We start from the raw sequence: 11,722 nt of genomic DNA on the forward strand, positions 1-11,722 counted from the left end.
TTTCCCTTTCCGCAGTCCATTGCTTTAAACACCAGATAAAATACGGGAAGTGCAAGTAAGTGAGAAGATCAACAATCTCTTCTCTTGCTTAAAAACCTGCATTTCTTCTCCTTGACTCTGCTCTTATTTCCCAGAATCCTCCTACACTTGCTAAATCCTGATAGCATCTGTAGTTTGAAGACTGTGAGCAATCAGTTTCTGTTATGCCTTTGAACACGCACACAAAGGCACTCAAATGCACATGATGACGATGAGCATATTGAGAGATGCTATCAGCTGTAAACAGATTTCTCAACCACAAATAGCACAAGACTCTGAGGGGCAGGGATAACTGTTCCTAAGAAAATCCCAGCAGCTTTGTCCCCGTTCAATAACCAGCTGTAGGAGAAAGTTGTAAGGAAGGAGGAAGCAAGACTGCAGGTGTTCACAGAATTTACAGCAGAGCTGGAAGGGTGGCAAACCAGTGGCGAGAAACTATTGATCTGTTGCAGAATGAAGCTGTTATCGCTGCTGGAACAGGGTGGGGGATAGGCAATGGGTATCAACATGCTCATAGCTGTGAGGAATAATGGCACACTATTTCTGTCAGCTTCAGAACATTGGTACTCCTAACACTGTCAGACGTCTCTAAATACCACTTTTCAGTCTGCCTTCAGATTTTGTAAGGCACGCTCCACAAACCAAACTCCCCAAACAGATGCAGTAAGTTCAGGTGCTCATTATTTTGCACTATTATCATTATAAGCTTGATGAGATAGCGCCTTGATATTACTGAATGATCTGGAGTCGCTCAGTGTTTTCCACTATGTCTTTGAACACCCACTGGTTATGAGATGACTACGGGCCCATAAGCAGGGCTCGGAGTTGCAAGATGCATCAAGCCACGGGGACAATTACACCTCTACAGCAGCTACTGCATCTATCGACAGTAGAAAATGGGGACAAACATAATGCAGTAATGACAGGAGTTCCCAAAGATGCAGAATCTACTCTCTCTCGGCTTAGCGCAGTGACAGGGCATCTCAGACTCTAACTTGTGCATTTCTTCAAAAGTTTGTCCACATCCAAGTCCTTTGTAACAATGTCCTAACGAGACAGGGGCAAGCAGAGAGAGCAGCTTGACATTATCAGGATGAGAAAGATGCCCAGGCTGCAAAGCTGGCCAGTGCCACTGGCTGCAATGCTTGACAGCTTTCTGGGTGTGTTTTTTTCCCCCTTACTTTTGCCCCCTTTACCTTGGCTCATGCTGTGGCAATCAATGCATATGTTGATGTCGCATGGGGGTTTGCAACTCAAGCTAGACCTTTAAGTCACCTGTGTCCCTGGGATGGAGCTTGCTTAAACAGGATCCTGCAAAGTGCCTGGCGCTTTGTTTCTGTTTTAACTTGTTTGTGCCAGGTTTTAGGATGAAGATTTAGTTCCACAAAATCACATTTGAAGTCATAATAGGATTGGTTCAGGACCAGGAAATTCCTTTTGGAGGAGTCTATTGCTCACATCACCTTAACTGGTCAGATGTTGATTTTGTCCAGAATTGAGATTGAAAGTCCCAAAAAGTAGGAAGTCTGAAGTGGCACTCAAGGGATCCTCTACCTGCTGGCACAAATTGCCAGCAATTCCCTTGAGACATCAGCTTACAGATTGACATTCCTATCCTTGAAGGTGTGGGAGATTCAGGATTTACAAACAGGCATTTTTCCTGTCTGACATTTTCCTAATGTGTGTCTATCACTGTCTGTGACTGCCTCATTCACAGGCATTGCAGAGAGTTTGCTGTTTACTGAGAGGATTGCCCGGTGTGAACCTGAGGTCAAAAGAAGTTCGCTATATCTAACATCTCTTTCAAATTAACAGTAACTATAGTCAGCTCTATGGTTAGAGCTCATAAGTTGAGCTATGAAGAGAAGCAGCTTTGCTTTGAAACGTCTGAAAGGAAGCAAGGCATAGCAGGAACACTCTGCCCTCCGGTTCATCAGCAAGGCAGAGGGGAGACAGGCATGTATGCCCTGCAGGTAAGCATCAGCCAAAAATGTGCTGAACTCAAAAGGGCTACTGATGCTTGATGATGTGACCTTCCAAATTCTTTACTTCCTTTAATTATCATCACTTCTTAGCCCTAACTCTATTTAAGGAATTGATTATGAAAAGTTCCTAGGATTTCACATCAGTTTTCCCCTGCCTATTTAACCAGCTAACCTCCACTCCTCTGGCAGTTCATCGCTTTCTCATACTCCCTAGCCTGAACATTTCAAGAGGTGAGAGAAAACAAAAGGGCATGACCATCATGAAGAAGATAGAACCACTCCCCACCCCCCCTTCATTTTAGTGACTAATCCCCAAAACTCCCCTGGGAGCTTGAGTGAGGTGTACAAATTCTGCTTTTCTTCTGCAGAAGACAGGCCATTCTTCCCTAGGCATCAGGAAAGTGGGGAAGGCATTCAAACAATCACGGGAGGCAGGGGCTCCAGAATGGCAAAATAGCTGGCAAAATTCAAATGCCAGGTTGCAATTCAAAGCGTGCCAGGTGCTACCCTGTATTTTTTTGATAAAGTACTTCATTACTTGCGTCTTACATCGTTCAAATTGAACTCTCTTCCTCACACTTCCCTCTCCCTCCTAACCAACCCCTTAAAACCTCCCTGCCTCTCCCTCAGTGTTTGAACACTATAAGAAATGAACATAGGTCTCACCTGTGACTTTTTGTCTCGTTCCTTCAACAGACTGCACGTCCATAGGTTGAAACTCACAGGCTATCTGTTACCCTTTAGATAACATCTACTTCCATGAGATCACCAATATTTCGCTGGAAAATAGGAGATGCAGTCAGGCTGAGATCCTTATTTCTCACTAAATTAGTCTTTTTACTCTTCACAATGTTTTCTCTTAAAAGAAAACAAAAATATCTTTCAACAAAAAATTAACCTCCAAAACCAGGGACTGGCTGATGAAAGGATGCCTAAAGCATGCAAAGATCTGGACTAACAGGTCTGAGGAAACTACCAAATTATTTACATAGGTGCACTGTTTGCCATTGCCTAAAGCATGTCACCAGAATCAGAAAAGAGAGGAGGGGTCAATTTTATGGAATCTGTCAGGCATGTTGCAAGTAACAGCTCATCCTTGTATCCCAAAAGTGTGTTCCTTATCTTTGTCTACTCAGAATTAGGACTACAGATACCAATCTAGCCTAGCACAACTTCTGAAAACCAATGAAAGAAATTGAGCCTTGCAAAGAATACATAGTTGTGTCAGTCCAAGTCTGGGTCTCAGACATAGGACATGCTTTGTTGACATACAAAATCCTTTTCAGGAAAATGTTAATATTACACTTACCTGGAAAGGAAGCTTTACTTTGGCTTCTCCAAATGCTGGAATTGAGCTTGTGATACTCTACCTCTGACCACTCTCCCCTCATACCAGCCCAAATGATTACACCCCAGAAAAGCAATCCTGCGTAACAGCAATTACTGTGCTTGTATTTTCTTCTGGCTTTTTATTTCTGTTCCGTAGGCAAATGTATCCTAAGTAACAACATTTAACTCAGGAAAAATTCACATTGTGTCTCATGACTTAAAAACTCCCAAACTTATTAAAGAGCAGTAACTTAGAATCACACTGTATTTTTGCAAAATCAAAAAGAATCCTGTTTTGGTTGAGTTCTGACTGATAAGCTGGGCAAAGTGTCTGCCACTGCTCAGACTGCAAGTTTTCTGCAATATTTCTGGAAAATTTATGAGTTTTCAATTTGTTCTGGGTTTTGTTTGTTTGTTTGTTTGTTTTTTTCCCCTGCTTTTTATGCTTATGTTTTGGGCATATTCCACTAGACTAACTATTGGCAAAGCATAAACATCCATCTTGATATTAAGCTGCTATGGAGAATATTAAGAAGTTTCCAGTACACCCACAGGAAAAAATCTGCTTCAGTGTGGACTGGTACAAACTCAATTGCCAAAGTTTGCACATGAGTGCATACATAAACACACACACACAGAAACAATACATGGGTGAGAATGAACTTTAAGAAGCAGCTTGAGAAAAAAAACACCCTGAAATGACCAATAATTAATTCAAAATACGGACAGCTTTCAACAGTACCACAACTTCTAATGTGATACTTTCCCATGTATTTTATCATTTGTCAAGTTTTCCAGACCTTCTCAATCAAACATATACCTAATACCATTAATTTGTTACAGCATTTTTTAATTCTTTTTGGAAGTGCAGCATATGTACGTCTTCTAATTTTTTTATACCATACATATCTCATTCTAAACTCAGAGATTTCCATAGTTGTCATTAAAAAGCACGTAGACAAAATATTTTATGATATCTATAATAAATGCAAAGAAATCAATACAAACAAAACTTGGCTTAGCAAACTGTACATACATAAATATGTCCTCTGTTTTTCAACTTGACATTCCACATTTTTCCTCATAAACCCCTTTATGATCTTATTTATTACATCCATTTTTTTAAACCTTAAAAAAGTGCTTCTCAGATTTACACCTTGTGCATCCAAAGCAAAAGTTAGAACACCATGCCTGAAACAGAAACCACGGGGAATAATACATTGCCATATAAGATCCTTTAAAATTGTATGTTACAAACGCTCTAAAATTTCTTTAGCATTGGTTATTTTGTATACTGTAGATACTGAGAGGGTTTATAACAAAGACTGGCTAATGGCTCATTTAGAGCAGCACACAGGAAAGGATCTACAGTATCAAGTCCTTGGCTATGCATAGTACAGGGCAATGACCTGGATATAAAGTGGCTAAAAGATCCAGAATGCTGGACAGAAGGACATTTCCCTCATACACATCACATCCTCCTTAGTACCCAGGATGCGAGTATTGAAATGATGCTACTCAGGTAATACGTTGTGCAGTTTGATACCGATACACTGATGCGTTACTAGCTGAGTGCCAGCAGAGAATGATATGGACACAGCAGTGGTTACAGCAGGTAGGTAAAGCTGCCACACTGAATTCTGACACCCTTTAAAACCATCCTGCCTCCCAGCTAGCACTCCAGCAAGGTCACCCGCTGTCTCATGAGTCTCCTTCATAATGGAGGTGGGCCATTCACGTATTTTAGCATGGGGTGGAAAGAGCGGGCAAAGTTGTTGGCCATAGCACAGCTGTAGTCCTCCTTGGTCATTGGCACCAGGCAAGCCAGCCCGATCAGCAGCAGCAAGAGGAGCTGAAGTGGCAGAGCAGCTCTGAGGACTCTGAGGAAGAAGGACGGGCGCTGCCACGTTGGCCCAGCCTCAGAAGGGCAGGAACCTGAGCCACCTCTTGTGGACCTGAGAAGAGAGGACGGGCAGGTGAACACACTAGAACATCACTGCAGCAGAAGTTGCCTTCGGGCACTCAGCCTTCCCTGAAGGCTGGTTTACAATTTGTACAGACTTTGACTGACAACTGCAGAGGTATTTTTCACTGAACATGCTATTTCCCCTAACACCCTTAAGAGACCCCATATTTCTAGACTGGATAGGAAAACACCAAATGATCACAATAGAATGGGCTTTGTGACCTCACAGTCCCTTCATCAATTATGGGGAAGACTCTCGACTGAAAGTGCTGCGCTCTAGAGAAGGGGAAAATAAAAGCTGGGCCATACCTGTCACATGTGTTTAATGCCTCCTCATTTAAAATGACAGTTGCATTCAGTTTGCAGAAGTTTCTACATTCCTTTCTGTATATAGTATCCGCAAGGGTATAATGCAGTAAGATTCAGTTACATCAATCTTCACTTAATTAATACACCAATATGCGGGCAACGGGGACTCATTTTCTACAAAGTACATTGTATTTTGAATCTTGCATTGAATCAGCAGTTAAAATCCGTTTGCTGAACTGACTTGACACCATCACCTTCTGAGTGATTTTATCCCTTGTGTCTATGGATCTGACTTGAAATGGCAAATATCTATCACATGTCAATGGGAGAGGTGAGGCCTAACACAAGCATTTCCAAAGGAACACTTCAAATTAAGCACAAAAATCTGATCTATTTTTTAATGAAAGATAAAGACATAGATTTCACATTTTCCTTTTTGAATGAAACTGTCAGAGCTCTAATATATGGATGAAATGTTTTGAGATAAGTGGATGACTGAAAAGAGTGATTATGCAGGTTAAAATCTGAGGGTCTCAGTGTGATAACTAAATGGCATAGGAAACATTGTAAAAAAAATGTATTTTAGCACGAGCCAAAAATGTAACAACTTAGAGCCTTCAAATAATTTGCTACAAGAACTCTTCCATTAGGATATTAGGTCATGAATTTTCTGTTAGACATGTTGCTCTAAAACATTTTTGTCACTGCTATGATTATGAAGCCCCAGAAAATATACGGTTTGTTAGGGTTTAAGAGAAAAATGCTCATAAGGATGGATTTAGTCTCAACCTGAAGGTGTGAGAGATCAGGCTGCTTGGCTGAGGTCAAATGCTTGCCAATAAAGCAAGTAGGGGGTGATGGTTCCTTACTGTCTCCTCGCCTTCCCCTTGTCCTTTTGATCCTGTCTCCCAGATAAATCCGAACCTCTGTAAGAAAGCATGCAAAACTCAAAATACCATCTTCATAACTGTGCCAGGCTTGGCAAGGGTCCCCTTCCAACATGTTCAGAAAAGAAGTCTCTCTATGCTGGAGATTATTTCTACTGTCTTGTTCATATATACGTATCACCCCTCTATGAAGACTTGAAGAAAGCCAGACAGATTTGGTAAAGTCTAGATGACCAACAGATACATAAACACTCAGGTATGCTAAATGATTAACTTGACCTAAATATCCCAGGAAGGAATGATGATCAAAACATCAGATCACATGTTTTGTAGCCCGGATGGCAAGCTGCTTATCACATAATGTAAGATCATATATTATAAAGAACATATTGAAAGGATATGGCACATTTAACAGCATCAGAGCATTCCATATTAAATTTCAATTAGATCAGGGCTTCTACTGTCCAAGAATGCCAAGACAGAGAGTTAATGGACTGAGGTAGGAACAAAAGGAACAAGGAGTGCTTAATTACCTTCCAAGCATTTGATTGCACAGTCTACCTATTTACAAGGCTCTCATTGTACAAATGTTGTTAATCCCAATCAAAAAAGGCCACATTTCTGCAGTTGGTAACTACTGTTTGATAATGTACAAACTCTGAATTTTCTTCGTTGACTCAGAGTTACTCTGGGGCAACGGTGGGTGTCAGAAGGGGAATTTCCAAAAAGCGGAATCAAAAGGGAGCAGGCAAAGTTAGCATTTAATTTTTCTTTTCTTTTCCTATGGCTTTAGTAGCACAATCCATCACTTTTTGCTTTGTGTTTTACCAAAAAAAGAAGAAAAATAGTGGTATGTGTAAGCCACATGGCTGACCTTAACAAGGAACACAAACTTACTTTCAAAAAACAGCTCATGGCAAAATTTTTCAAAACACTTTTTCTGCAGTGAAGAAGGGTGTTGAGGAATAGTTTCTAATACTGCATAGAAACAATTCAACAATCAAATAATGAAACATTATGAAAACACCTTCAGAGGGGGTGTTCTAAAAAGCTCAAGTGCTGTACCGCCTGTGTTTATTGCAGGTACACCTCTGTAATTTACATAATTGCCTGCAAAACAGAATGGCTCAGCTTAGAGTGTTGGTAAGGAGAGATGGTCAAAAATATACATTGTTAATAAAGAAGGCTCACTGTTCATAAGGGCCGGAACTCCTATTTACTCCAGCAGGTGAAGGGAAAGCTGAAGCATTGTATGCCACTTTGGAGAAAAATGTAATGTCTTTTTCTTGAGCTTGCATCTCTGGCTGTCTCTCTTCTGACTACTCCTCTATGTGTCACACTGGCCCCTGTTTGAGGAGGGAAGGAAGGAAGGCCATCTGCTACTCGCTCCATACAAAATTCCTACTAACTAGATAAAAGGCAGAGGCACAGCTGCAGATCTGGCCAACAGTAAGCTTCTTCACATCGACATATCTCATAAATTAACCTAAGAAGTGCAAGAATAGTTACCCTTACTTTGGGAGTTTGTAATGTCGGTGAAATTGGAACTCTTCCCTAAGTATTTCAAGAGCGGAGAAGCTAATTTACCAGACTATAGATCAGATGGGCAAAGTGAACTTTAATTTCAGCACAGACGAGTACCTTATTTTAAAGATGACCCTTTTTTTTTTTTTTCAAGGAAAACATGGATCAAGTAATCTATCTGTATTGCAGTAAACATCTGAAAGATTGTAACAGAAGAATTTATCATTCAAGTGAAGCTGATAGAAATAAATAGAGTTAAGGGGGAAGTGACTAATGGAATGCAGACAACAGGCTTACATGGGAAGAGGCACTGCTGGGCTAGTAGGATGTTATTTCTGGAGTTAATCAAGGATGAATCTTGATGTAATATCTTTATGAAAAGACTATGGCACAAAGTAGAAGAACAGGAAATTTCATCTGTATGATGACAGAAGTTGGAAGTCTTCACACATACAAAATAGGATTGGCTCTTTGCACAGAAAAAAAGTGCATGAATCCAATAGGTTCAAGAAGCAGCTCAAGGAGTTTATAGTATGTAAGGCAGCAATGAAAAATTCTGCTATAAATTTGGAAGTTCACACTCTGAAGATAATGAAGAGAATCTAGAGCAGTTTGGCACACAGTAGCCACAAACCAATAATGTGGCTTGTCAATAGCTGTGAAAGGGGACAAAAGAAATTTTAAAGTATATTTCAGTTCAAGATTTCCAGAAGAGAAAATGAGTTGTTTTAATGATGTTCTACAAGGCACTACTCAGATCTCACTCAAAGCAGTTTGTATTATTTTTGTTAACATCCTTCTGAAAGATTAATTCAAACTGACACAAGCTTAAAGGAGAGAAAAAAAAAAAAAGAGGAATCTTTCTCCTATGAAGGAAATAAAGAGCTCAGCTTACCGATATAAAGCCTGAGAGATGCTAAAACTACTCTATAAAATAGTGCAGAACAGACAGAAGGAAGGGTGAACTAAAGGAAGGGACAATGTTTGCGCAAACCCAAATGATTACATCTAACCGTGGATACATTCAAGGTGGAAATTATTCTACATCCAGATAAACAGAGAAATTAAATTTAATAATGACCTTCTAATAGACTTTTTGTTCCCACTGATTCCAATTTTTTAAGATGGAGATCGCTAGAGTTATGAAGGAGAAGGTATGATGCTCTACCCACAAGAGCAGGCAACAACTCCTTTTGGTGGCCTAAGACTCTCTAGGGGCAACCTTGCTTGGCTGCGTTCTGACTTTGATTCTCTCCCTAGCTCTCAGTATCACATCACTCCAACCTCAGATTTGGCTTACCCTGTAAAGAAGATGAACACATCCATTTCAAAGGCAGTTAAATATGAAGTTTAAGTAACAAGCTTTAAGTAAGAGTGTGGGAGACAATTGGGAGAAGAACCACGGCAAGTCAAGCCCAAACCTTGTGTTTGAGCTACTGGCAATGACTGCCATTTTGTGGCCAAAGGCACAGAGAGTGCTGTGGCCTAGTCTGTTCTAGGAACAGAAAGTGACCTTTAAAGATCCACTAGTCATTTGGGGAGGCCTGGGGAGAGCAGGAAATGGAGCTTGGCACTGTGGCACCAAGACTTGAATAGAGCTGCTCAAGAGAGACAATATAAACAAGTCTGAGCAAACTGAACCACAATTTTAATCTTTTTAACATTTTAATCACTTCAAAAAATTCCACAGGCGCAGATCCAGGTGTGCATTTACAACAGCTCTATTAAACTGATGAAGGAAGTGGAGTTGCTTCATGGATTTGCTTTTCCCACTTAGCACATGAGTACTAATACCTGTTGAATGAGCCTTTAGTTAAATCCACAAAGTGACATCTAGTTTAAGATTGTACCTTGCCGAGCATCACACTATGTATGCTTGTCTTTTTGCTGTGATAATGGGGAAGGCAAAATGGTATCACACTTGTTATACACAAAACACAGACCCTCTAATTTTTAAATGAACTTTCCTTCACAATGTCCTATGTGACAAACCTTTTAAAATTGACTTTAGCTCTCCTGTATAATAAACTTTAACAGGGTTTGCTGATCCAGTGCAAGATCAAACACAAAGTACTCTGATCAGAGGCATGTCAAAATATTAAAGAACACAGTGACAGCTTGTACCGCTTTATCAGTTAAAACCACATTATACATCAACCGCAACCTGTCTGGCTTGCGCATTTGATTAAGTTTCCTATTCAGCAGTGACTCATTCGTATTCCATGCTTGTCTGAATGACAAATTGAACATTGTGTTGTACTGCTACAAGATGTGTTAATAAACAGTGCTGGAAAGACTTGATCTGAAAGGTGCCGCACCAATGACACTGCTAGAATAGAGGCTGATCTCAAAGCTGCAAAGCGTTGCTAGCTGCGTTTTGAGCCAGCGGCTCGCACCTACAACCAGAAACCTTCTCAAAAGAGTGGCAGAAGTGGTCTGACTATACAGGAGAGCGGAAGGGTGCACACAATACGTTTCTTGAGTACAACGGTGCTACTGCAAGCATGCTGATCTGCTGGAGACATCCTCCATTCCTCCTAGCTGTTACTGGCTGCAGAGTAAAGCCCCACTCCTCCCTTTTCCCACTCCCTATAAGAAACAAAATACCAAGCTTTGTAGCAGACTGGAGATGGAAAAATTAATTCTCCTTCTCCATCAGACAGAAAGATGGAGTCACCTCCATAGGTGACATATGTCACCTATTTTCTGTGTGGTTTCCTTACATTTCGAAGAAAAAAAAAAATCCCTAAAATTGAGGCAGCTTCTTAGTGCCAGTGGAAGCCATGGAAGGTGCTCCACCTGTTCTACCTGCTGTGCTATGTGGTTTTGCAACTATGCCACTTTACTCACAGTCACTAACTATACATACATAGCAAACTTTTTTTTTTAAAGAAGTGTTTTTATATATATCTACATGGTAAGTAGTTTTATTCTTTATTTCATTTATTTTTGAGAATGATTTTGCTGAACAAAGCTTTGGTTTTGCTCATGAAAAAGTTAATACTCTTAAGGTATTTTTTTTCTGCTTGGTTATTGCTCAATCACTGTATTCAATCTAGCGTTGCCTTCTTTCCAACATCAAATCTTTCACTTTAACAGGAATTATTTTGCAAATGAATTAGTTAATTTCAGATATATAGAGAATAAATGAGATTTAGGACTTAACTGTAAGAACAAATACATTTTCATCATACTTTCTGATTAGTTTAGGTGTTGCAATGCGTAAGATGCTTAAATAGCAAAAATGTCCTCTTTATACATATTGGCCTGCTCACGTAGGTTTGTTTTGTTTTTTTTGCTTTTTTTTTTTTTAACTTCATAACTCTAGAGGCTAGTGAACTGATCAGTGAAAGAGTGAAGGTAGACAGATCACACTGACAACAACAAAGAATGCAGAAGCACTGTTAGCCGCAGAGATGACAGGTTGCTGGAGACAAGGTGGAAAGCAAAAAGCTGTAGCTGCAAGCCTGCTCTCTACTGGTCAGACAGAGATGGGGCAGTGCTGCTCCCAGAGCCATACATGGATGCAAGCACTTGGCAAGAGTCATGGCAATGTTAGCGCATTATATTGCAGTTGGCTAAGGAGGGGAAAGTGATTGCAAGTCTCAAAACCCTCAAATCCTGACTTTTAATTTTGAGTCTGAAGTACTGAAAACCCACAAACTGAACAAAACTTTTCGGGG

At 40.2% G+C, this 11,722-nt stretch overlaps 1 protein-coding gene across 1 annotated transcript in view; it reads right to left on the reverse strand.

Moving 5' to 3' along the window:
- Nucleotides 1–4,578: 4,578 nt before the first annotated feature.
- The window catches only part of SYNE1 (spectrin repeat containing, nuclear envelope 1), a 247,402-nt gene continuing 240,258 nt past the window's right edge, over nucleotides 4,579–11,722 (reverse strand). The window contains exon 141 of the mRNA XM_009884058.1: nucleotides 4,579–5,308. Coding sequence (XP_009882360.1) covers nucleotides 5,068–5,308 — 241 coding nt within the window. The 3' untranslated portion in view covers nucleotides 4,579–5,067. The remainder of the gene's footprint in view (nucleotides 5,309–11,722) is intronic.

Source organism: Charadrius vociferus, unplaced genomic scaffold (assembly GCF_000708025.1).
Source record: "Charadrius vociferus isolate BGI_N301 unplaced genomic scaffold, ASM70802v2 scaffold494, whole genome shotgun sequence".
NCBI classification, from domain to species: domain Eukaryota; kingdom Metazoa; phylum Chordata; class Aves; order Charadriiformes; family Charadriidae; genus Charadrius; species Charadrius vociferus.